General features: G+C 50.0%; 1 protein-coding gene across 1 annotated transcript; it reads left to right on the top strand.

Moving 5' to 3' along the window:
* The first annotated feature begins 188 nt into the window (after window positions 1–188).
* On the top strand, window positions 189–26,891 carry PLEKHO1 (pleckstrin homology domain containing O1). The gene is made up of 6 exons (XM_079958226.1): window positions 189–758; window positions 1,798–1,944; window positions 18,800–18,940; window positions 20,357–20,461; window positions 24,592–24,693; window positions 25,851–26,891. Exons 1-6 carry the CDS (start codon window positions 729–731, stop codon window positions 26,628–26,630), a joined length of 1,305 nt encoding a protein of 434 aa, XP_079814352.1. The 5' UTR covers window positions 189–728; the 3' UTR covers window positions 26,631–26,891.

Raw genomic sequence — 26,891 nt, 5'->3', positions numbered from 1 at the left:
TCACGAAGCAAATCAATCTCCCCCGGGGAGGTCTACTCTGAGCAGGAGTTCCTACTCGCGTCGGGTGCCGCTCGCGACCCCCTGCAGCCCCTTCTCCTGGGGGGCTGAGCGCCTTCTCCCCTCCCCCGTCCATCTCCGCCCCCCACATCCCATCCCACGCTCCTCCTGGAACAAAGGACGCCTCGCCTCGCCTCGCCTCTTGGCACCGTGGCGCTCGTCTGGCTATAGATGGGGCTGTGGAGCCCCGACTCACCCCTTTCTCCCAGCGCCTGCCCACAGGAGAGAAAGGGGGGAGGAGGAGGGAGGAGGAAGGAAGGAGCAGGCGAGGCAAAGAGGGAGGGAGAGAGGGAGGGAGGGGGCGCCTCTCTCTCTCTCTCTCTCTCTCTCTCAGTAGGGATGTGCGCGCATCGCAAAGAGGTCCATGCCACCGGAGATCTCTTGCGCTCCCTCTAAGAAGAAAGGGGAGCTGGAGGGAGGAAGGAGGAAGGCAACGAGGAAATAAAGAGGGAGGGAGGGAGGAAAAAAGGGGGGAGCCATTTATTTTTTCCCCTCCTGCCTTTTTTCCCAAGCCTTCAGCTGCTTGCTCGTCTCCAGGAGACCAGCTTCGATTCTGATTTTTCCTCTCTCCCTCTCCTTTCTTTCTTTCTTCTCCTCCCCCCACCCCTCTTCCTCTCACCCACCCCCGTCCTCCCCCCACCCCCTTTTTCCTGACGGCCACCCCCCGAGGAATGATGAAAAAAACCAATTCTACCAAGCGGGTGAGTTTGCAGCCCGCTTTCTGAAGACCCCCCAAAAGCAGAAGGGTCATTGTCCAGTTTCTGTGAGACTGGAGGGGCGCGCGGTGGGGAGGGGGGAAGCTGGGGTGTCAGAGCCTGCGTTTTTTCTGGATTATTGATTATTTGGTTGCTGTTGTTGTAAATATCGTTTCGATGCCCTTCGATTCGGCCCCCTTCCTCCAACAATTCAATTGCCTCCTATCTCTCCCCAGTAGCCCCCAATAGCTGGGTCCTTTAAACTGGTACAGAAGCTGGATTGTCAAATGTTTATTATTAAAATTGGGGGTGGGTGGTGTTTTGTTTTCGTTTGGTTTTTTGCATTAATTCTGGGAGTATTTGAAACAGCAGAGAAACCCAGCACCCTTACAGAAACAACGCAGGGTGCCTATTCTCCAGATTTAAGACTGTTTACCGTGGTTAGAGGGGGGGGGGACATCCATCTGAAAACATCCAATTCTGTAGCCCCACATTTGCTCTTAGAAACGGGGCCTCGTGCGAATATTATTATTATTAGGTCCGTTAATATTATGTTGTTATGCGCCGCGTTTTCAAAGGGCGAGAAAGCAAGGAAAACACGAAAATTGTGATGATTATTTTATTTTTTAAGGAAAAAAGGTGAAACGCAGAGTGGGCAGGGGAACAGATTGACACAGTCTGTTTCCTTACATAATGGATGTGGAGGCGGTGTGGGGTGGTGGTGGGGTGCCAGAGGGTTTTTTAAAAAATGTTTATTGATTTGTGCATCATCATCATCATCATCTCTCTCTCACACACAGAGGGACCGTTAGAATTGGGATTGTTTTGTTAGTTAGTTTAATAATAATAATAATAATAACTGCACACTTTCAAGGGAGGACGGCAGCTCAGAAAAGATTGCCAGCAGACTCTGCAGCGATAGAGGGGCCCTATCCTGCAGTCTCCAGGAAGGAAGGATGCAGGTTGGAGAGGCTTGAAATAAAAGACATTCCATCACAGTTTCCAATTCTCTCTTTCTCTCTCTCTCTCTGGCTTCTCTTTCTAGGGTCACCAGGATGGGAACCAGCAGCCCACTCTGCTGGAGAAGGTGGGCTGGGTCCGGAAATTCTGTGGCAGAGGCATTTTCCGGGAGATCTGGAAAAACCGCTACGTGGTTCTGAAAGGGGACCAGCTGTACATCTCGGAGAAGGAGGTAGGATCTCTCTCTCTCTCTCTCTTGGAATCTCCTTGGAGGGCAGCCCTGCTCCCCCACCCCAGAGAGAGATGGCAACCGTTTCCCACGCCCCCCCACCCTCAGAGCCGGAGCTCCAAAACAGGAAATTGGGGGGGAGGAGGGAGGAAAGACCACTGGCCGGGGCCTTGCCTGAGACCTAGATTTTGCAAGTTGAAAAGGGGCAGCAATTTTTGAAGTCCGTGGAAGCGCGGCAGGCGCTATAGGGCTGCCCCCAAAGGACACAGGCCCAGGGCCCTTGTGGGAATGTGGCGGCTCGTTCCCAGGATGTGGGGTCAAAGGTGATTAATGTTGAGAGGGGTCAGTTGCTTGCCCCCCAATAAATATTTGAGGGGGCTGCCCCCTAAGTGGATGGGAATTGCCATTCAAATGGTGTGCATGTAATGTGCCTTGGAATTGATTATGTGGGGCTTACCTGGCCCCCCAATGATCTATTCAGGTTGGCACCCCTGGCGGCAGGGAAAGGGGTTCAAAAGCCCTTTGGTGTCTTCACAGCTGTTGGGGAGTGGGGACGGGTGGCCTCCTGGCCAAGGGACCTAGCACCTGCTTTTCATGCAGAAGGTCCCGGGTTCATTCCCGGCATCTCCCGGTCAGGCTGGGAAGGTCCGGAACCTGGGAGAGGTGCTGCCTGTCAGTGCAGACAATACTTAGCTTAATGGACACAGGTGGTCAGCATAAGACAGCTTAGAGAGGGCCGCAGCTGAGGCCGGGAACATTTGCCCTCCATGCAGAAAGTCGCAGGTTCAATCTCCAGGTAGACCCCCATCTCAAAACCCTGGAGCTGCCAGTCAGAGTAGACAATACTGAGATAGAGGGACCAATGGCCTCACTTGTAGTAAGATGGCTTTTTAGGTTCTTCCATTAACCGGCCCTTTATTCAGATTGATGAGGACTAGCGCCTTGCTTTCTTCTCAGAGAAGAAATGAAGGGGGTCCCAGACTCAGTGCCCAGGAAGAGAGCAGCTGCCTGTCAGTGTGGGCAGTACTGAGCTAGATTGACTGACGGCCTGACTTCTGGAATGGCAAGTTCCTGCCTTCTTATTCGCTAGTCCTTCCTTTGTGTTCTTGAGGACTGGAATCTTGCTTTGATTTAAAGGGAAGGCCGGTGGCTCTGCTGCTCAGCACTTGCTGTGCGTTCCTGTGATGGTGCTCCCCTGGCTACTTGGCCAGAGCAATGGGCGCCATTATGGGTTTTCCATCCCGGGTGTCGGGAACATTGTTTGCCAGAGTTCGGTGTCGAAGGCTCTAGGTTCAGTCCCTGCTGGCAGCATCTTTGGGTAGGGATGGGAGAGGCCCTGAGGCCCTGGAGAGTTGCTGGCAGTCAGTGCAGACAATACTGAACCAGATGGACCAGAGGTCTGAGAGCTTCCTGTATTTCTGTAGTGTTCTGCATTGTCAGCCATCCTTTCCTGAAAATTTGCATCTCGATTTCGAGGCTTGCTTCCTCCTGCGACATCCTTTCCTGCTTGCCGGGCCGGCTGTGAGACAAAGGGCAGGTTAAATGCAAAGTCGTGTGACACATCGCAGGCCCCCTAAGTGGAAATCTCTCCCTTAGCCTTGTTAAAACCTTCATCCTTTGCGGACGATTAACCTGAGCGAGCATTAACTTGGCTGCATTGCCATCGATGGGCCTGACGCTCTTACCTGTGCCCTCTTATTTCCACCATCGCCGTGACCCGTTTGCAAAAGAAAAAATTCCTGGGGCTAAAGAAATTATTTCATAAAATTTATGCGCCGCTCGATTGCGGGGGGGGGGGGCAAATCTCACAGGTTGTCGAGAAGAACTAGCAACAGTTTAAGACTTTTGAAAAGTTAAAATAGCAGTAGAGTAAAAACAGGATTAAAACTCACGCCGGCCGGATATTGCTTTAGATTCTTTGTCTAATAAAAAATGCTTTCGGCAGGTGTGTGCAAAAAAAGACCTGCTATCAATAGGCAGGGAGTTCCACAGTGCATGTCCTTATTTATTATTTCCAAAGAAATTGCTTGGAAGTTGCACCCGAGCTCTTAATTTTCAGGTGGACAGGAAACGGCCCCAATTTCTCAGTGGTAAGAGACCAAAAAAGCACTTTGCATGCAGCTGGAGACTACGAGGGTCTCGTTTCTAATAAGGGGTGATGTGGTTTAAACCTATTTTGCACATCCGGCCTTCTGGCCTGACTCTTCGTGACCCTCAGTTTGTCATAGCAGCAGGAAGCCTAACTTTTATGCATTTGTTCTTCCTTCTTTTTTCACTTTGAGGTGTGTGTGGGGTTTTTTTTTTTTTGTAGCATCGTCCAGGGCAGATGGTGCTTTTGTCACTTGTGCGAAAAGGTCGGGTCCCTGCCCCCATCAGCTTGCATTCAGAATTAAGAGGTCTGGGTTAGGGTGTGCAGGATAGCAGCGAGAGAAGAACCCGGGGAGGGGGGAAGGGGGCCGCGAATGGATGTAAACAGACACCAGGTCACCTGGGGGGTGACGCCTTAAAGCAGGAAGAGTTCCTAGTCCCCATGACTGGAGAGAGATTTCTGCAGAAAGATTTCTGCAGTCCACATGGATTGCAAACGTTTGAAATTAGTCCTGTATGAGGACCTGTCTTTGTAAATCTGCTTTCCCCACCAATGTGGTCAGATAGGATTTGTTCCTCAGGAAGCCCTGGGAACCTGAAATGTTTGAGGTGGGTGGGGAGTTAATGGGACACCCCATTGCACCATCCCACCAATGTCTATTGTATTCCTGGCTTTACACAATCTTGGGAAGGGAAGGGAAGAGCGAGTTGGTGTTTCCATGTCCTCAGTTCCTGAGACAAACAGAACAGTGGACTGCTCCTAAGGCAGGGCTGAGGAATCGAGCAACCTTCATGATAATAATAATAATTTATTATTTGTGCTGCGCCCATCTGGCTGGGTTTCCCCAGCCACTCTGGGCGGCTTCCACAGAGACCAAAAATACACTAAAATGTCACACATTAAAAACTTCCTTAAACAGGGCTGCCTTCAGATGTCTTCTAAAAGTCTGGTAGTTGTTTATTTCCTTGACATCTGATGGGAGGGCGTTCCACAGGGCGGGTGCCACCACCGAGAAGACCCTCTGTCTGGTTCCCTGTAGCTTTGCTTCTTGCAATGAGGGAACCGCCAGAAGGCCCTCGGAGCTGGACCTCAGTGTCTGGGCAGAACAATGGGGGTGGAGACGCTCCTTCAGGTGTACTGGGCTGAGGCCGTTTATAGAGACTCATAGTCGGAAAGGACCCTTGCAATGCAATTCAGATCTTTCTGGACCCTGACTCCTGTCCATTTGTTGTGCTGGGAGATGGAGCCCAGCAACGATTCCCTTCCTGCACTTCCCAGCCACTGGTATTCAGAATCATCACCACCTTCAGTTGTGGGGGCAGAGCGTAGCCACTGATAGAGCCTTCCCTTCCTCCACGAATCTTCCTCTTTTAAAGCCATCCAAGTTGGTGTCCATCACTGCATCCTGTGGCAGTGAGTTCCACATAACACCGGTCTTGAAAGACCTACATTGGCTCCCAGTACGTTTCCGAGCACAATGCAACGTGTTGGTGCTGACCTTCAAAGCCCTAAACGGCCTCGGTCAAGTATACCTGAAGGAGCGTCTCCACCCACAGCGTTCTACCCAGACACTGATGTCCAGCTCCGAGGGCCTTCTGGTGGATCTCTCACTATAGGGAAGCAGACAGAGGGCCTTCTCAGTGGTGGCGCCCACCCTGTGGAACTCCCTCCCATCAGATGTCAAAGAGATAAACAACTACCAGACTTTTAGAAGACATCTGAAGGCAGCCCTGTTTAGGGAAGCTTTTAAAGTTTGATGTATTACAGTATTTTAATATTTTTTTGGAAGCCGCCCAGAGTGGCTGGGGAAGCCATTATTATTATTATTATTATTATTATTATTATTATTATTATTACACAGTTCAACTGAAGAAGGACTTGGTTTTGCCTGTCCTGAATCATCCTCGTCAACACCCCCCCTCCAAATTCCAGCATTATGGGAGAGGGAAGGGAAACTTTTCTCAGCATAACTTGGTCAACTTCGTTCACGTCTCGGCTTACTAACTTTTCCAGTAAACTGAAAAGTCGTCCCCCCCAAAGGCTTTTCGCAAGAAGAGGGTTCTCAGAAACAGGCTTTCGGAAGAGCGGGCGTTTTAATTACCATGAAACTGACCGGGCGCTTTGGTGGCAGGAAACTAAGGCATTAGAAATGCAGAGAGGTGATTAGGCAGAAAGGCAGAGAATGGGGTGATCCGGTTACGGAGTCACCCGATCTCCAGGGTGGGTGGGTGGCTCGCTCGATGGGTAGGCGGGGGCAGGTGGGGGCAAAGGGCTTGGAGGAAGGGGCTCATTCGGGACCCGCTGTGCCTTAAGGCTGCGTTGCACGCTGTGCAATTTAAAGGCACCCCGGCGCCACCAAAGACTCATGGGAACTGTAGTTTACCCCTCATGGAGCTACAGTTCCCAGCAACCTTCACAAACTGCAGCTGCCAGGATTCTTTGCAGGGGGGAATCATTTGCTATCCTAGAATTGGAAGGGACCGCCAAGGATCAGCTAGATCAGCCTTTCTCAACCTGTGGGTCCCCAGATGTTGTTGAACTACAACTCCCATCACCCCTAGCTAGCAAGGCCAGAGCTCAGGGATGATGGGAGTTGTAGTCCAACATCATCTGGGGACCCACAGGTCGAGAACTGCGGATCTAGATCAACCCCCTGCAATGCCCTCAAGAATCCCTGGCAGAAGGTCATCCAAATTCTGCTTATAAATCTCCCATGAAGGAGATTTAAAGGATGTCACATAGAGGAGGGAGAAAGGTTGTTTTCTGCTGCTCCAGAGAAGCGGACACGGAGCAATGGTTCCAAACTACAAGAAAGAAGATTCCACCTAAACATTAGGAAGAACTTCCTGACAGTAAGAGCTGTTTGACAGTGGAATTTGCTGCCAAGGAGTGTGGTGGAGTCTCCTTCTTTGGAGGTCTTTAAGCAGAGGCTTGACAACCATATGTCAGGAGTGCTCTGATGGTGTTTCCTGCTTGGCGGGGGGTTGGACTCGATGGCCCTTGTGGTCTCTTCCAACTCTATGATTCTATGAAGGAGAGTCCATTGCCTTCTGAGGGAGTCCGTTCCACCCTCGAACAGCTCTTGCCATCAGAAGTGGTTACCTAATGTGTTTTGTTGGGATCTGCTTTCTTGTAATTTGAATCGGTTGGTTCGGGTTCTACCCTCCAGAGCAGGAGAAAACAAGTTTGCTCCATCCTCTGGGTGTCAGCTTTGATATTTGAAGACAGCCGTCATATCTCCTCTCAGTCTCCTATTATCTGAGCTAAACATTCCCAACTCCCTCATCCATCCCTCATCTGGCTTGGTTAATAATAATAATAATAATAATAATAATAATAATAATAATACAGTTATACCTCGGGGGTTACAGACGCTTCGGGTTTAGCCCTTTCGGGTTTCACACCACGCCGAACCTGAAAGTACCGGAACAGGTTACTTTTGGGTTTCGGCGCTTGCGCATGCGCTTAAGCGCTAAATTGCACTTTGCGCATGTGCAGAAGCGTCGAATCACGACCCACACATGCGCAGACATGGCACTGCGGGTTGCAGAAGCTGCGGGTTACGAATGTGCTTCCCACACAGATCACGTTCGCAACCTGAGCGTCCAGCATCCACTGTAATAATAATAATAATAATAATAGTAATATTTTTTATTGGCTCAGGGCAGCTACCACCAAATATACAATACATTAAAAAACACAAAATCAAACAATTAGTTTAAAATACAATTCGAATCACATTTAAAATAAAATTAAGTGGGAACCCACGAATCATAACCGTAGCGGTAAGGAATTAAAAGTGCACCAGGCCCGGCCACTCATGCTGGTCCCATATGGGCCAGTAGAAATAGCCAGAGAGGCCACTTACATACAGTGTCCCATAGAAAGAAGGGGGTCAGACTGAACCTCGACCAAAGGCCTGGCGGAACAGCTCTGTCTTGCAGGCCCTGCAGAAAGATGTCAATTCCTGCAGGGCCCTGGTTTCTTGTGACAGAGCGTTCCACCAGACCGGGGCCAGGGCTGAAAAGGCCCTGGCCCTGGTCGAGGCCAGTCTAACCTCCTTGAGGACATCCAAAGTATTATTGTTTGTGGACCGTAAGGTTCTCTGTGGGGCGTACCAGGAGAGGCGGTCCCGTAAGGCGGTTAAGAGTTGTGGAAGTCAAGTTTTGTGGTGCCAGTAGTCAGGGCAACCGATGTTCTCTTCCAGTCAACTGAGCTGCCATCTTTTACACCTGATGTTATTTTGGGGACATCTCTAAGAGCCTTCTTGTACAGAATGCAACACCACTGGTCCATCAAGCTTAGTACTGCCTACACTGGCTGGCAGCAGTCGCTCTCCCAAGGTTTCAGGAAGGATGTATCTCCCAGCCTTTCAGGAACTGAAGTCGGGACCTTCTGCGTGCAAAGCCGGTTTTCTGTTTCCATGACGAGTGGCATGTTTTTGAAATCATACCTTAAATCGAAATCCGTAAGGTGTTTGTGTGTTCTTGATGGACTGGTCTGAGCCGAAGGATCCAGACTGAGCTGGGAGGATGTTCCCCTTCTATCGATGGCGGAATATTGAGTCCTGAAGTTCATCAGGAGGACTTGGCTGGGAGGGACCTAGCCAACCAGAGTTTGCGAGATAACCTCGGGTTAGGCGTCCCTTGCTGCCTGGGCCTCAGTTTTGTAGCGGGTTAGAATCATAGAATCATAGAGTTGGAAGAGACCACAAGGGCCATCGAGTCCAGCCCCCTGCCAAGCAGGAAACACCATCAGAGCACTCCTGACATATGGTTGTCAAGCCTCTGCTTAAAGACCTCCAAAGAAGGAGACTCCACCACACTCCTTGGTAGCAAATTCCACTGTCGAACAGCTCTTACTGTCAGGAAGTTCTTCCTAATGTTTAGGTGGAATCTTCTTTCTTGTAGTTTGGAACCATTGCCCTGTGTCCGCTTCTCTGGAGCAGCAGAAAACAACCTTTCTCCCTCCTCTATGTGACATCCTTTTATATATTTGAACATGGCTATCATATCACCCCTTAACCTCCTCTTCTCCAGGCTAAACATGCCCAGGTCCCTTAGCCGTTCCTCATAAGGCATCGTTTCCAGGCCTTTGACCATTTTGGTTGCCCTCCTCTGGACACGTTCCAGTTTGTCAGTGTCCTTCTTGAACTGTGGTGTCCAGAACTGGACATAGTACTCCAGGTGAGGTCTGACCAGAGCTAGGGTTGGACTAGATGACCCTCTGGGTCCCTTCCAACTCTAAAAAAGTCAACGATTCTCTGGCCTTCTCTCTTTGTCGCTGGCCCTCCAACTGCAGTCATGGTGTGCAGCCTCCTTTGCTGATTCTGAACTTCCTCTCATCCTCTCAGGATGCAGGCTTGTAAACAACGCTGGGTGTTCTCCATGCTAAAAATATTTCCGAAATCATTTGCCCAGGCAACCCAAATCCTTGCACTAGGCAAAGCTGGATCTGTGACCCCGCGTGAGTCACACACACGAAGCAACTTCACGTGGTTGGTGATTTTTTTGCTTAATTCCTTCTGCTACAAAACTCTCTTCCTGGTTGGCTCAGTCCGTAGAGCCTCTGAATCACCGGGTTGTGGGTTTGAGCCCCAAGTAGGGCAAAAAGATTCCTGCAGTCCTACTGGGTTGGACTAGATGAGCCTTTGAGGTACTCCCAGCCCTGTGATTATTTGTCTTCTGAGATTATGCCAGGCACTGCCGGAATATTGCAAAAGTCTACCTCTGAACCCCTAAGGGTTAGAAATCTACTCTTTTTATTCCTGACCTCTCCCACTTAAAAGAAAGGAAGGGAAGGAAAATGGAAGAACGTAAGAGCCCTGCTGGATCAGATAAAATATTTCTCCAGTCCAGCGTCAACGGGTGTAAATGGGGAAGGGAACGAAGGCAACAGAGGTAGACTGTCCCTGAACTTGGAGTTCCATTTAGACAGCAGGGCTAACAGCCATTGTTAGGTCTCCTTCCCTGCCAATAATAATAATATTTTATTTATACCCTGCCTCCCCGGCCAGAGCCTGGCTCAGGGCGGCTAACACCAGTAAAATTACAGTAAAAACATAATAGGGAAAAAAAACCAATTTAAAATACAGGTTAAAATAGAATTTAAAATGCAGCCTCGTTTTAAAAGTAGCCCATAGATCAAAACCATAAGGGGAGGGATACATAAGGGTCAGAGTGAGTCCAAACCGAAGACTAGGCGGAACAGCTCTGTCTTGCAGGCCCTGCGGAAAGATGTCAAGTCCCGCAGGGCCCTGGTCTCTTGTGACAGAGCATTCCATCAAGTCGGGGCCAGTATTGAAAAGGCCCTGGCCCTAGTTGAGACCAATCTAACCTCCTTGCGACTTGGGACCTCCAAAGTGTTGTCATTTGTGAACCTTCAGGTCCTCCACAGGGCATACCAGGAGAGGCGGTCCCGTAGGTACGTGGGTCCTAGGCCACACAGGGCTTTAAAGGTCAAAACCAGCACCTTAAACTTGACCCTGTACTCCGCCGGGAGCCAGTGCAGTTGGTAAAGCAATGAATTTGTCTAATCTGACTTAAGAGCCATTTAAGCCAGCGGCCAATTGCAATACTGCAAATATGGCAAATTCTGTCCGGTTTGCAGGATGGTGAATTCCATTTATTTACGTATAGGTGATTGCAATTCTACCTTTTTTCCTCTAGGGAGCTCAAGGTGTCAGGCATAGTTCTCTCTCTGCCTATTCCCACAACAACCTTGTGAGGGAGGCTAGGCTGAGAAGGAGGGACTGGTCCCCAAGTTCACCCCTGGTGACCTCCATGGCTGAGTGGCAAGATTTGGACCCTGGTCTCTCCCAGGTCCTAGTCTGACACTCCAACCACTACACAACACTGCCCCTATATACCCACCACCACCTTCTAGTTGCTGGGGGGTGGCGGATTGCCACATAATCAACTTTATCCAAGACCCTAGACTTGAGAAACAGGCTGTTTCTGTTTTCCCTTTGGTCCTAAAAGCCCCCACCCCCAAAATCTAGACCTCAGCTTCACATGTCCTCAAAATGCTGCTTATTGTTTTCTGGGGGGGGGGGGGGCTGGAGAGCATTGATCCTTGCCCGCCACCCGACTTCACCTCTTGTAATTAATTCCGATAGCGTGCTAAAATGCATTTGATACGAGTCTTGGAGAAGGTGCGTAGATCGATGCCCCTGGAGAGCGAAAGTCTGTGTTTATTGATGTGTGTGAAAAAGAGTGGGGGAGGGGGGCACTTTCAGCCGTGGCCTCCGCTGCTCCTGGGGCAGAGAGGCAGAAGCACACACACACACACACACACACCCCTCCAAGACGGAAGGTTGCCAGATCCCTGCAGGCACGCACAAGTTTTTTGCTTTAAATTTTAATCCAACGTTAAAATTGTTCCATCCGCTTACTTAATGCACTAGCTCTTAGCAGATTCCCCCCCCCCCCCGGCGTTAAGTTTGCAGCATCACTGCCAGTCAGTGTGGACCCGTAGTCTTGACTCTGCAGAAGGTGGCGTCTTCGGTTCTTGTTCAAACCGGCTGCCCATTCACAAGCCGTTCTGGCAAGTGAATGGCTTGCCAGTTAATGACTGATGGTAACAATGACCATGAGGACTAGAATCTTACTTTATTTTTTTTATGAGGGCTGTAGCTCTGTAGTTCTGGGTTCAATCCCCAAAGACATCTCCAGATCCGGCAAGATGGAACGATAGTGTCTGGTTCAGCTTCCGATGTCCCGTTTACAGACCTGGAAAGAGCGCGGATGAGTTGGGGAAATCTCTGTGAATTTGTCTGCTCCAAAGCCATCTAAGTTAGTGGCCATTGCCGTCTCCTGTGGCAGGGAGTTCCACATTTTCAACTGTGTGAAGAAGTCCTTTTTATCTGTCCTGAATCTTCCAACTTTCAGCTTCACTGGATATCCCTGAATTCCACTGTTAGGAGAGAGGGTGGAAAACTTTTCTCTGTCTACTATCTCCATGATACGCATGATTTTATAAACTTCTATCATTTTGCCTCTTACTCGCCAATTCTCTAAACTAAGAACGACCAAACTCCGCAACATTTTGTCGTAGGGGAGTCTCTCCATCCCCTTGATCATTTGGGCTCCCCTTTCCTGAACCTTTTCCAGCTCTTCAGTACCCTTTCTGAGGTGAGGCGACCAGAACAGTGCACAATATTCCAAATTTGGCAGCACCGCCAATCGGTATCGCCGCATTACGATATTGGCAATTTCCATTCCTTTCCTCGTGACCCCCAGCCTGGTAAACCTTCCCCAAGGACTCTCTCCCCTCTGCTTCTCAACGAACTGCTCCGATCGCCAGCTCATGGGCATAGATTTTTGTGCTGCGATAGCCCAGCTGAGCTGCCCATGTGCTCACAGAGGCGCGCATGACATGCCCTTCCCCTTCCCCCAAATTGATTTGCGAGAGTTGAGCATGAGCTGTGTTAGGTCAACCTGATGCGAGCAGCAATCGATATTGCCGTCCCCTCCGTTCTGCAATGGAGAAAATTGCATTTATTTGCGGCTCCCTAGTTGGAATGAACATGGCGCTCCATTAAGCTGCCTCTGCCCTTGCTCTTTTTTCCCCTCCCAAATCCCTGTGGTTTTGGAGGGTGTTGGGAGCGCTGCAATGGTGCGATCGTTCCCTCGTGGTGCGTACACACTTGTTTTGGGACGCCTCCCACTAGTCAGACAGGCCTTGCTAGCTTTAGGAATGCTACCAGAGGTTAGTAGCATTTGTGATTTTTTTAGCTTAAAGGTAAAGGTAAAGGTACCCCTGCCCGTACGGGCCAGTCTTGACAGACTCTGGGGTTGTGCGCCCATCTCACTTAAGAGGCCAGGGGCCAGCGCTGTCCGGAGACACTTCCGGGTCACGTGGCCAGCGTGACATCGCTGCTCTGGCCAGAGCCAGAGCCAGAGCCAGAGCCGCACACAGAAACGCCGTTTACCTTCCCGCTGGTAAGCGGTCCCTATTTATCTACTTGCACCCGGAGGTGCTTTCGAACTGCTAGGTTGGCAGGCGCTGGGACCGAGCAGCGGGAGCGCACCCCGCCGCAGGGATTCGAACCGCTGACCTTTCGATCGGCAAGCCCTAGGCGCTGAGGCTTTAACCCACAGCGCCACCTGCGTCCCCCCTTTTTTTTTTTTTAGCTTAGAGAATAATAATAACAATAATAATTTTTTTTATTTATATCCCGCCCTCCCCAGCCGAAGCCGGGCTCAGGGCGGCTAACAACAATAAAATAGTACAACATTCTAAAATCCTTTCATTATAAAATTAATTCAACTCAAATTGATGGCAACCATTAGGCTAAAGTTCTGTGAAGATTGCCAAAGGAGGGAGTCAGGCTGTGCCCTGGCCAAAGGCCGGGTGGAACAGCTCTGTCTTGCAGGCCCTGTGGAAAGATGTCAAGTCCCGCAGGGCCCTGGTCTCTTGGGACAGAGCATTCCACCAGATTGGAGCCACAGCCAAAAAAGCCCTGGCTCTAGTTGAGGCCAGCCTAACCTCTCTGTGGCCTGGGACCTTCCGGATGTTTTTGTTTGAAGACTGTAAGTTCCTCTGTGGGACATACCAGGAGAGGCGGTCCCGTAGGTACGAGGGTCCTAAGCCGTCCACCGCTCCCTCTCAGCTGTAGGGTGGTGGGGTGGGAGGAGGCAGGCAGATGGGTGGGAGGAGGCAGGTCCTAGGCCGTATAGGGTTTAAAGGTTAAAACCAGCACCTTAAACCTGATCCTGTACCCCACTGGGAGCCAGTGCAGCTGGTATAGCACCGGGTGAATGTGATCTTGCAGCGAAGACCCCGTAAGGAGTCTCGCTGCAGCATTCTGCACCCGCTGGAGTTTCTGGGTCAGTCTCAAGGGCAGCCCCACATAGAGTGAGTTACAATAATCCAGTCTGGAGGTGACCGTCGCGTGGATCACAGTGGCTAGGTCAGGGCGAGAGAGGTAAGGAGCCAACTGATTAGCTTGGCGGAGATGAAAAAATGCTGCCTTTGTTGTAGCTGCAATCTGCGCCTCCATGGAAAGGGAGGTGTCGAAGATTACACCCAAACTCTTAACGCACGGTACTGGCACAAATTGCGCCCCCGCAAGAGATGGGAGTTGCCACCCCAATCCCATATCATCCCATCCCAGCCAAAGGCAAATAAGAGCCAACATCTACATAAAATTCTGCCTGGCAAGGAGAAAGCACACAGAGAAGAGTCCCGTCCCCCCTCTCTCTCATAACACTACAACTTGTGGACATCTAAGGAAGCTGAATGTTGCGAGATTCAGGGTAGATTTCTTCCTGCAGCGCAGAATTAAACTTTGGAACTTCTTGCCGCAGCAGGCAGTGACGGACGTCAACCTAGAAGGCTTTAATAGAGGATTAGACAGATTCACAGAGAAGTGAGCTGCTAACTTGGCATTAGACTGAGATCTGGCTGGTACGCTGTTGTTGTCCCCCCCCCCCATGCGCAGCGAATGTGTCCGTTTGGAAATGGATCGCAGGACGGCAAGGGGAGCCTGACCGCCGGGTTCAAGCCCAACGTGGGTCCACGCTCTTCTGTTCCGGGGTTTAATTCCCTTTTTGGCTAATCTCTTCTCTGGGGACAAAAAGCTTTAGGAGCGAAGGCGGTGGTTTTATTTCACGTGTCGCAAATCCTGCGTTGGCTGCGGGTCTCAAGCAGCTTAAAGTGAGCTGTCCTGCCTGGCACACAGCAGAGATTCTGGCCCAGTTAAAAATAGACTGCGCTCATCCTCTCCCCTCCCATTTGACTTTTTGTTCCTGCCCACTTCCAAAATGCACCGGATAATAGCGCAGCGATGTTGGTTTTCCTTCTGCTAAACTGTAGGCGTGCTCATCCCTTCCTCAAAGCTGACTTTCGCAGATGGATTTAAGATATCCGTGTCGTTTTTAATTTCGTATTTTGCTTTTGTGGCTTTTCGGGCACCCCGCCCCATGATATTTTCGAGTGGTGGACGGTCTAAAACATAGAAGTATCTTCCATATGTACACGTCCATAGGAATGCAGTAAACCTGCATCTCAGGTGCAGTCCACATACAGCAGTCATGTCCAAAGTCCGTTTAATCAATTTAATCCAGCACCCTTGTGGCAGTATACAGTGGTACCTTGGGTTAAGAACTTAATTCGTTCCGGAGGTCCGTTCTTAACCTGAAACTGTTCTTAACCTGAAGCACCACTTTAGCTAATGGGGCCTCCTGCTGCCACCACGCGCCAGAGCATGATTTCTGTTCTCATCCTGAAGCAAAGTTCTTAACCCGAGGTACTATTTCTGGGTTAGCGGAGTCTGTAACTGAAGCGTATGTAACCTGAAGCATATGTTTACCTGAAGTGTATGTAACCCGAGGTACCACTGTATGTCCTGGGGTAAAATCCTAAAAATAACTCAACAACTTTGGGGTAAAATTGTAAAAAAAATCTCAACAACTTCAATCCTAAAAACCTTGGTCGGCCCTCACACATGTTCACTTCATCAAAGCTGGTCCTCTTTGAAAAAAGTGTGGGTACCCCAACAGAGTTTCAACCGTATGCTGTGAAGGCGAGCTGGTGGGGATCAGAGGCGAGTGGAAGCCGCAAAACAGAACTCTCAAGTTCTCGCAGGAAGTCAGGTTGCCGAGCAACCTCTCCCGGGAGCATCCGTAGCGCCAGAGTTGGATTTAAGGGAGCGCAACTGATTTGGTCGCACTGGGCATGGAGCCTTGGGGAAGCTGCAGGAGATGCCACAACTGTGATTTAGAAAGGGGCGCAAAAGGCAGGGGCGCCGAATTTTGGCATCACACCAGGCGCTGCTGAAATTTGAGACCTGCTAGGTCCGCCACTGCCTACCCCTGGCAGAAGGTGAGCCACTCAGAGGGTGCTCCAGGAGGGACTTGGCCAGAAAGACCAAAACTTGGAAGCAAGACCAATAGCTTAAACGCTCTTTTTGCACTGGGTCCGCTTCGAGTTTCTAGCTTCCTCTCACATCTGAGCCTCCCGCTCACTGGCTCCCTTATACAGTGGTGCCCCGCAAGGCGAACGCCTCGGAAGACGAAAAACTCGCTAGACGAAGGAGTTTTTCGTTTTCTTAGCCGCTTCGCAAGACGCATCTCCCTATGGGCTTGCTTCGCAAAACGAAGCTTGCCCCGCAAGCTCCGGGGACAGCGGGGAAGCGCAGCGCGCCTTCCCCTCTCTCCCCGGACCCCTTTTGAACCAAGGGGCGGCAACGGGGAGAAGCGATCTTCTCCCCGTTGCCGCCCCTTGCTTCAAAAGAGGGGACAGAGGGGAAGGCGCGCGCCTTCCCCTCTGTCCCCGGACGGTCTCCATAGGAACGCATTGATTGATTTTCAATGCATTCCTATGGGAAACCGTGCTTCGCAAGACGAAAAACTCGCAAGAAGAAAAAACTTGCGGAACGAATTAATTTCGTCTTGCGAGGCACTACTGTAGCTGGCTAGCTGTGGGGCAAGTCCAAAGGGAATTTTGGCTATACCTGGATGTTGCCTCGGTGTGTAACCTTTGGGACCAAACCCAAGTTGCCTGTGAATGCGCTTTCTCTCCTGCAAATTCCATTCCTTCCATTGGGAAGTCTCCAGTAAATGAATCCCGTGTTCTGGTTAGTGGGGTGTCATTTGCAGTCAGTACCCCAAACACTACTACTACTATTATTAGTAGTAGGGACATGGGTGGTGCTGTGGGTTAAACCACAGAGCCTAGGACTTGCCGATCAGAAGGTCGGCGGTTCGAATCCCTGTGACGAGTTGAGCTTCCGTTGCTCAGTCCCTGCTCCTGCCAACCTAGCAGCTCGAAAGCACGTCAAGTGCAAGTAGATAAACAGGAACCGCTCCAGTGGGAAGGTAAACGGCGTTTCCGTGCGCTGCTCTGGTTTGCCAGAAGCGGCTTAGTCATGCTGGCCACATGACCCGGAAGCTGTACGCCGGCTCACTCGGCCAATAAAGCGAGATGAGCGCCGCAACCCCAGAGTCGGCCAGGACTGGACCTAATGGTCAGGGGTCCCTTTACCTTTACCTAATAATCATTTGCACTTTTAAAAGCAGCTGCACGCATGGTTAACTTATGGGATTTGCCGCCAAGAGAGGCACTGCCAAAGGTGGTAGTGCGTTCACCATATGGCTTCTAAATAACCAGGAAATGCTTTTCCACCTGTAAAACCTGAAAACTTTATTTATTTTAAGGAAATGTTTGTCCACCTGGCCTGGCGGTTGTCCTTTTTGCAATGACGGTGTATCCTGCAGAAATCTGCAGGTGTGGCTTCCCCAGCTATGGAGATAAACGTAATGCTTTCCAATTAATAATAAATAATATTTTTTTTTATGTATACCCCGCCCTTCCCGGTTTAAAAATTGGGCTCAGGGCGGCTAACAGCAAATGTGAAACAGTGAGTAAAATGTGACTTAAAAAAAGCATAAAACAGCATAGAATACAACATAAAACGCAGCATCAATATCAATCAAATTCAAAAATTCAGGGGTCATTGGCGGTGGGGGGTGACCCAGTCAGTAGACATTGAACGATCACCAGGGCTAACTGGCCCAGTTGGTCCTACTAGGGCCAGCAAGGAGACCAGGGAAGAATTTAAATGTGGGGTCCCAGAAAGGGTTTCTTCACAGAAGAGGAAAGGGAAAAGGGAACAGAGGATCAGGCTAATTCAAATTGAAGGCCAGGCGGAATAGCTCAGGCCCTGCGGAAGGAGATCAAGTCCTGCGGGGCCCCAGTCTTGTGGGACAGAGCATTCCACCAGGTCAGACCCATCACTGAAAAAGCCCTGGCCCTGGTGGAGGATAGTCTGGCATTGACACAACTGCAGTGGGAAGCTGAAAAGCTGGCAACCCTTTTTGGCTCGGATCCCACCTAGCGAGCAGAGAGGGCCTTGAGCAGATGGAGGAGTCGCTCTGCCTCTTCATCTCCAGGGTGCAATCCTCTTACACCCGCCATCCAAACGGGTGCAGTCAGCTGCTGAACTGCAGTGGGGACCAGGAGCCTTAGCCTCCCTGTGGGAACTACAGTTCCCAGAATGCTTTGTGGCTGGGGAAGTCAGAAGGCAGTGATTCCCACTCTCATCTGCTTTCGTCGCAATCAACGCTGTTTTCATTCTGCTGCATCTTGGTTTCCACCAAATGCTAACTTATTCTTCTTCTTGTCTTCCTATGCAACGCAATCGACTTGATTATTTACGCACGTTACAAATGCCATTTACGCAAGTTACCTACGTCATGACTCATGAATGCTGGATGCAATTTAAATGTGAGGTGGCAGCAACCATCAATTACGAATTGTCTGCGGACTGAAAGCAGCAGCAGCAAATGCCAATCAATATTTGCTGGGTTGATTCCCATCACGTAGACAGGACAAATAAGTCAACATTGGCCATTTTGCTTCTGTCAGAATCCTCCAATGTCTGATTTCGTTGTGTTAAGAGGAGTTTGGATTTGATATCCCGCTTTATCACTACCTGAAGGAGTCTCAAAGTGGCTAACAATCTCCTTTTCCCTTCCTCCCCCACAACAAACACTCTGTGTGGTGAGTGGGGCTGAGAGACTTCAGAGAAGTGTGACTAGCCCAAGGTCACCCAGCAGCTGCATGTGGAGGAGCGGGGAATCGAACCCAGTTCACCAGATTACGAGTCTACTGCTCTTAACCACTACACCAAGCTGGCTCCATAAGCCAGGATAGTTAAAACAGTTGAGGGTTTGTAGTGTATAGAGACAGAACCAGCAATCAATTGCAAATGAAAGACTCTCACTGAACTTGTGTCCCTCTGTGTTTGTTATTCCCTGCCTGCAGGTAAAAGACGAGAAAAACATTCAGGAAGTGTTTGACTTGAACGATTACGAGAAATGCGAAGAGCTCAGGAAATCAAAAAGCAGAAGCAAAAAGAACTACAGCAAGTTCTCGCTCGCCCACTCCAAGGAGCCTGGGAACACAGTAGGTCTTCCCTATCGCCCCCACCCAGAGGGATTCCTGGCTCCTGGTTAAACTATGGAACTCCCTGCTGCAGGATGTGGCAGGAAAAGGATGGTCCTTCCAGCATTCTTGGACTCCAACTCCCATCAGCCCCCAGCCAAGGTGGCCAATGGTCCATCAGGCAGTCTCTTTATTACAGTCAGCGGCCAGTATTTTAAAATCTATAAGCTAGTACCAGACAAAACAAGACAGAGAGCCGTAATGATACTATGACTAATAATGGAAGCATACTATAGAATGCCAGGCGCAGAAAATAAAGCCGTAAGTTCATTAAAATTAATCCCCGGTGAGTTTTACTCGCTGCAGCGCAGTATTTAGCTCCCAGCTTAGAAGAGATGGATGCATCCCCGATCTGAGAGGAGTTTTAAAAAGCATAAAATTCACCTGATCGCCCGGGGAGTTTCTGTAAAAAGGAGTTTCCAATAAAAATCTGGCGCGGATCACAATAAAAGAGCAAGGCATAAGAATAGTTGCTTCCATCTCTCCAGATTTGCTGGAGAGTTTGTGTTGACAATGGGCGTTATAATTTTTTTGCAGCCTCCTCTCCTGTAGGCGTAAGGTAACCCATCCCGCAAGGTTAAAGGAGCCAGACCAGCCAGGATGGCCAGCGGTCAGCAGTTAGGGGAATTGGATTCCAGTGACACCTTGAGGTTTTTAAGACTCTCCAGCTCTGGGATAGTAATAGCACCCTAGGAAACCAGGATTTCGTCACTGATCAAAAGCTACAGAGCCACGAGTGAAGAATGGGTCTTCTTGGCTTGCATCTCCTTTAATGGGAGACAAGGAAGGGATGTAATAAAGCAAGGTTTAAGTGATCCTCTCTCAGACACCATGGTTTTGCATTACTATTCATTTTAGTTTGAGAATTCATGCCCTGCTTGGCCAAAAAGACTCCAGGAAAGGCTTAGCTACAATTAAAAAAGATGACAACCTGACAGCCCTTGCCCACACAGGTTTATAAAGTAAACAAGAACGTCACACAAGGGGAAACGGACAAGGAGGGAAGAGGAAAAATCAAAACTCAGGTATAGATTTCCAAACAGTTGTCCTGATGGAAGAGGCCTTCTGCTTTCCATCTCTTCTGATGGGATGGCTGCCGCCAGGTGACAGGTGAGGGGAAAGGAGGCCTGAGGGAACTGGCCTGCTGTAGCAGATCTAATGGAGGGAGTTCTGCTTTCCAGAACCAGGGTGTCACCTGGGTGCTTCAAAAAGCCAACCGAGTTGTAAGTGGGTTTTGTATTTCCATGCACTGTCTTCCACTAAGAAGCTGTTAGGCGCTGGTCCTTCTGACGTAGATGGACGCCATCTTCCTTTGCCTTACGATGGGTTTGTTGACGGCGTGACAATTGCAGCTGATGCGCACTCCTTCTCTCCTAGGCACCTAACCTAGTCTTCCTGGCTGTGAGTCCTGAAGAAAAGGAGTCCTGGATCAACGCTCTCAACTCTGCGATAACTCGGGCCAAGAACCGCATCTTGGACGAGGCAAGTAACTTTTAGGGAATGAGGTGTCCACGGACAGAGAATCTGCTTTGCATGAAGGTGGTCCCGGGTTCAGTGCCAGAAGGCATCTTCTGGGTAGGACTGTTGTTGTTGTTGTTTAGTCGTTTAGTCGTGTCCGACTCTTCGTGACCCCCTGGACCAGAGCATGCCAGGCACTCCTGTCTCCCACTGCCTCCCGCAGCTTGGTCAAACGCATGCTGGTAGCTTCGAGAACAGTATCCAACCATCTCGTCCTCTGTCGTCCCCTTCTCCTTGCGCCCTCCATCTTTCCCAACATCAGGGTCTTTTCCAGGGAGTCTTCTCTTCTCATGAGGTGGCCAAAGTATTGGAGCCTCGGCTTCACAATCTGTCCTTCCAGTGAGCACTCAGGGCTGATTTCCTTCAGAATGGAGAGGTTTGATCTTCTTGCAGTCCATGGGACTCTCAAGAGTCTCCTCCAGCACCAGAATTCAAAAGCATCAATTCTTCGGCAATCAGCCTTCTTTATGGTCCAGCTCTCATTTCCATACATCACTACTGGGAAAACCAGAGCTTTTACTATACGGACCTTTGTTGGCAAGGTGATGTCTCTCCTTTTTTTTTTTTTCTTTTTTGGGTAGGACTAGACAGGCCAATACTCTGACCTGGGGCAAGGCATGTTCCTATTTAAACCAACCCTTTGGTTCAGAATCATGAGGACTAGAGTCTTTATTTTTAAGCGGAGGACCATAGCTCAGCGGCAGAGAACCTGTTATGCATGTAAGAGATCCCAGGTTTGATCCTTGATGGAATCTCCACCTAGGGTTCAGAATGTCCCCCGTTTACGAAACCCTGGGGAGTTGCTGCCAGTCAGTGTTGGCAGTACTGAGCCAGGTGGACCCCAATCGCCTGACTCTGCATAAGGCAGAGTCTGTTCCTAAGATGTGGGTCTTGCGCCCCCCAACCTGTTCAAGGGGTTGCCCTTTGAAAGTTGCCTTAGAGTTGTTTTTATGAGCAAAGCAATGAGTAGATTAATAATCTATTGGTTGCTTGGCTCGTAAAATTACCTACAGTATTTTTCCGTCTATAAGACGCCCCCCCATGTATAAGATGCCTCCTATTTGGGGGGACTCAGATTTAAGAAAATGGGGGGAGATGTATTTGTGTATAAGACGCCCCCTAATTTAATGACATTATTTTTTAGGGGGAAAACCTAGTTAAACATGGAAAAATACGGTTCTTAGTTCCTCCTCCCAGGAACAATGAGAAATGGACATCGTTTGTATTCATTCATTCATTCAGAGCATTTGTACCCTTCTTTTCAGCCAAAAATAAATAAATAAAAGGCCCCCAGAGCAGCTTAACGTACAGTCAAAACAAGAGTTCCTTTCCACACAATCTAAAAGCAAACAAAACCACAGCACGCAAGGGAAACTGGACTGGGAGGGAAGAGGAAAACATTGCGCTTATGGCAGGCTAAACAAAGGGGCCTCTGCCAGGTTGTAGTCTCCCACAGCGAAGCTTTTGAGACCCCCCCGCCCCACTGCCTCCAAGATCCCTTTTGTTTCTCCACCGGTTGCCCCCCTTTCCCTTTCCAGCCATCCTTCCACCCACTGTAACGTGAGCTTATATAAAGAGCTGCCTCTGCTCAGAGTTTTAAACAGTGCGATTGAATTAAGGAACCCTTTTAAAGAAAAAAATAGGAAGGAAGAAAGAAGAACCGAGACTACAGTCTGCTGTCTCCGATATCGCCAGGGCCATCTGTCTCTCTTATTTGATCGCTCTGCCTTTGTGGGCTTGTGACTCATTCTGCATCTGCAGAGCAGGGCAGAATCGAGAGTGCCGCTTCCTCGCTGCTAAATTTAGGGGAAGGCCGAGGGGCAGCCACGGTGAGAATTTCTTGCTTTTATTTAAAGGCTGGGGTTGCGGTTCCGCCTTTTGATCCGTAATAAGCCCCGGGGTCGGAGTGATGCTTCTGAATGCTGGTTGCTGCGACACCCAGGAGGGAGAGAGTGTTATTCTTGCGCCCAGATCCCACTTGCTGGTTTCCTGCTGGGGCATCTGGTCAGTCACTGGGAGGATAGGATGCTGGACTAAGTAGGCTCCCTTTGGCCTAAATCAGGAGCAGCAAGACCAAAGAAGAGATTGATCCACATGGTGCATTGTTAAACTATGGGACAATGGCCGCCTCCTTCCCTACAGACCCTCTTGGGTGCTGAGATGGGCAGGGGGCGCCCTCTAGGTTGTTGCAGAGGCTCAGGGGATGGGGGCCTTCCCTGTGGTGGCCCCTAAGCTGTGGAACATCCTCCCTGCAGTGATGTGCCCGCCACCTTCATTGTAAACCTTCCAGAGGATGCTAAAGATGTACCTCTTTGCTCAGGCTTTTTGCATGTTTTTTAAAAAACACACCTTATTTTGCGATTATTTTAAACTGCTTTTAACATTGCATTTTAATTGCTGCAACCCACCCTCGGACCTTAGGGTTAAGAGTGGGCTAATTATTATCATTGTCCTTAAATCTATTACCTCCAGCCCTTGGCGTTTGCTCTGGGGTTGGCTGAGGTCGGGAACCTTAGGCCTGGGGGCCAAATGTAGCCTTGCAAATTCTCCTCCCAGGCAGAGGTGTAACCAAGGTCTCTGGCGCCCTAGGCAAAGAGCTGTATCGCCGCCTCCCCTCGCTGGAAAATCACTTTACTGCAATAGCCACATTAGAAATTACTACATTTTACGCGACCCAATTGCTTGAAACATCTGGAGTGAGGGCAAGGAGGAAGGGCAGGGAAAATGGTACGTCTTTGTGCCACGGTGCGAGAAGGATGGGAAGCTTCTCCTGTGTTTGATCTCAGTGCGACAGGAGCGGTGATCTCCCCACACAAATACATCATATGATCCATAGTCAGATAGGTGGCTTTTGAGCCCCTGGTGGGGACTGGTTTCACCAACTCCTAGGTACACCTCTGTGCCCAGGCCACATCCCTCGCCAGCTCTGTTTTGCACCCCTGTTGAATGCTTTTCCTGTCCTTGATCCCTGGTTATGTTGTCTGCTTGCCTAATAATAATAATAATAATAATAATAATAATAATAATAATAATAATTTATACCCCACCTTCCCCAGCCAAGGCCGGGCTCAGGGTGGTTAACACCAGGTATAAAACAATTGATTAAAATAAAATTTAAAAACAAGATTAAAATACAACATCAAAATGCAGCCTCATTTCAGTAAAAACTCAAATCAAAAACTTTTTGGGGATGAAAACGTCAAATCTTCACCAAGGCCAACTATCCAGACTGGTCCTACATGGGCCAGAAAAAAGCCAGGGAAGTCCCCAAATAGGAGTTCCATCACAGAAGGAGAAAGGAAAAAGGAAAGAGGGGAAGGGGATCAAGTTGATTCCAAGCCAAAGGCCAGGCAGAACAACTCTATCTTATAGGCCCTGCAGAAAGAAATCAGATCCTGCAGGGCCCTGGTCTCATGAGACAGAGCGTTCCATCAGGCCGGGGCCAGTGTTGAAAAGGCCCTGGCTATGGATGGATGACAGAGGGGTGTTTCTGTGTAGAAACTAGCCCACTGTAGAAAAGAAAAATGTTACATTCCCGTGTCTGTCCAGTTTCCCCACTGGCCTTGTCTACCTCTAGAATGTGGTCCCTCAAGACAGCTGCCTGGAAGGGAGCATGGCCCTTGCTAGGGAATGTTCTGCGCTAGGGTGACAGAGCGCTTGAATCCACTTTGGATGCGCCAACTGACATTCCAGAATGGGCTCCAATCTGGGAAAATTCTGACTGCCTGGAGGCGGCCCTTGGCCCAACAGGTTTAGCAGAATGATGCTCTGCTTTGACCAAAGTGCGCTTGCACCTTCATGCCTGGAACGTTGGCCAACAACACACTTCTGAGCAGCGCCTGTCTCTCCAGAGGATTTGCAGCCCTTCAAAATCTGGAGCCTCTACCAGGCAGCAGTCAAGCTGTTTTCGACCCCGAAAGAGATTCCAGCTAATTGTTGCGGGTAATGAATACGCCGCAGAGTTCCAGGCTAAGCTGACGGATCAGCCCCTTGCAGGGAGCCAAAACGAGAGGGATAAATTATTCACCGCGATCCACCGCGCTGGCCTGTCGTCGTGACAAACTGACGGTGGGTGTTCTTGTGTTGCATTTCAGGTGACCGTGGAGGAGGAGAGTTACCTTGCCCACCCGACTCGCGACAGGGCCAAGATCCAGCACTCCAGGCGGCCGCCGACCAGGGGGCATTTGATGGCTGTGGTACGTTAAGGCGGATTTCCCGCTTCCATTAATGGCGCACACTCAGAACTGGACATGGGAAATATATACGTGCAGTACAATATCATCTTATGCAGGGGTTTGGTTTCAAGGGTTTGATGCACACACAAAAAGGCAGATTTTCAAACTGCCCCGTGTGAGCATATCTAGACTCCTGGAACTAGCGCATTGTGCAGGTCTCGCTCCCCAAGCAAGGCAGAAAGCTCAAAAGCTTCCCGCAAAACGCAGCATGGAAAAAGCTTTCAAGCTCTGTCTTGTTTGCCAGGCAAGGCCCACTTGGCACACCGGCTCCAGGCTACAGATGCTCACGCAAGATCTCACGGGAACTCATGAGAGCATCCCGGAGTCTGCGCGCTGAGTGGGGCTTGCCCAAGCAAGGGAGACAGCTCAAACAGTCTTTTCACGCCAGGAAAACCCGGTGCAAAAAGAGCTTTCAAGCTCTTTGTGTCGCTTGCTTTTAACTTGCAGAATTCGAACTTATGTCTGAAACTGTGCAAATTAAGTGTGCATCAGATGACAATTGCTGGAAATCACGGGAGACGTGGTTGTGTTCAGGCCCTGGTTGCAGGTTTCCCATTGAGGCATCTGGTTGGCCACTGTGAAAACAGGATGCTGGACTAGATGGGCCACTGGCCTGATCCAGCAACAGGCTCTGCTTATGTTTGTATTCGATCCCTGGTTTTTTTTGGTTGTTTTTTTTGTGTGTGTGTCAGATGGCATTAGCATGCATGTTTTGTTTTGTTTATACACATGCAAAAGTTGACTGATTCATTGGGCATAGGAAGTAGCAACTATGGATCAGAGCCAAATTCTTCATTTCTGTCCTTGGTATTGGGTTACCTGGCACAAAAAGAGCATTGAAGCTCTGTGCCTTGCTGCAGAGGGGTTATTTTGGCATACCAGCTCTAGAAGACTAGGGGTGCTCGGACGAGGGCGTCTCCAAGGGGGTGGTTTGTGTCCATGTGCTTTTGTGTTTATGTGCCATCCCAGGAATGTGACCCCTGCGTAAGATGCGACCGCACTGTTGTATCCGTGGGTTGATTTGTGATGCCTACAGGCACGACGCTCCAAAATAATTCTCAAAACACGTAGCCCTTATCTCTCTCTCTCTCTCTCTTCCTGCCCCATGACCTCTGTAGGCATCTACCTCAACGTCCGACGGAATGTTGACCCTTGATTTGATCCAGGAGGAGGACGCTTCCCCGGAAGACCCCGGCACCTGCGAGGAGAGCTTCCGGGTGGACCTGGACAAATCGGTGGCCCACCTCTCGGCCGGGCGGCGGCGTTCGGATTCCGAGAACGTGAAGCCCACAGAAAAAAGCCGGACGAACAGCCTCCCGAGGCGGGAGGTGACATCTTGGGACAAGTTCTCTCAGCGCACCGACTCCTTTGAGAAGGGTACCATGTACACCCCTCAGGTTCCGAAGAAGCTCTCCTACCTGGAGAAAAACAAATGTGCCTCCATGGAGGAGATCCTGTCGTGCCGGGACTCTTCCTCGGCGCACCGGGCGGTGCTGCGGAAAGGGCTGGAGGAGCAGCTGGCTTCGGCCGGGCCAGAGCAGCTGGGCCGGATCCAGGAACTTGTTGCGTTGAAACTTGAAAAGACCCAGGAACTGCTGGCGGAGGTGAGGGGCTACGCTGAGGGAAAACGGAAGGCCAAGGACCCTGCTTCTGCCACCGCCACCGCCACCGCCACCATCGCCTCCTCTCCCTCGTCTTTTTCCAAGTTGGACTCGGAGGCCATCTTGCAGGAGACGGAGCGGCTGCTTGGGGAGGCCTCGTCCAACTGGAGCCAGGCTCAGAAAGTGCTGCAGGAGGTTCAGGAACTGAGGGGCCTGTACAAGCAGCTCGAACTGCAGCTCTCAGACCCCAAATCCAAACAGAACGCGCAGTCCCAGTACAGGAAAAGTATGATGTGAACGGAGGGCCGTTTTGGGCCCTCTTAGGCGGGAAGGACAGGGTGTTAGGGCGGCTAGGAAGAGGGTCAAAAGGGTTGGTATGTACCTTTTTACTACCACTATTATTATTTACAGTGTTTGATGCTGACGAGGTGCCTGTTCTCATCCAATCCTAATTTCTCACCAGTTTGATTTGCTGCCCTTCTTTTGCCCCCTATCACCCCACGCCCTTTCCGTTTCTCCAGCCCCAGACAAACATTCCAATAAATCAGTTTGTATCCA

This window comes from Podarcis cretensis (assembly GCF_951804945.1).
Source record: "Podarcis cretensis genome assembly, chromosome: 16".
NCBI classification, from domain to species: domain Eukaryota; kingdom Metazoa; phylum Chordata; class Lepidosauria; order Squamata; family Lacertidae; genus Podarcis; species Podarcis cretensis.
This window is presented reverse-complemented; position numbering and strand designations above follow the sequence as displayed.

Excerpts from the sequence above, each read along its gene's own strand:
- PLEKHO1 (XM_079958226.1), top strand. The coding sequence starts at position 729 with ATGATGAAAAAAACCAATTCTACCAAGCGG. Across the intron at positions 759-1,797 it reads AAACCAATTCTACCAAGCGG|GGTCACCAGGATGGGAACCA; the intron begins GTGAGTTTGCAG and ends TTCTCTTTCTAG. Across the intron at positions 24,694-25,850 it reads GGGGGCATTTGATGGCTGTG|GCATCTACCTCAACGTCCGA; the intron begins GTACGTTAAGGC and ends TGACCTCTGTAG.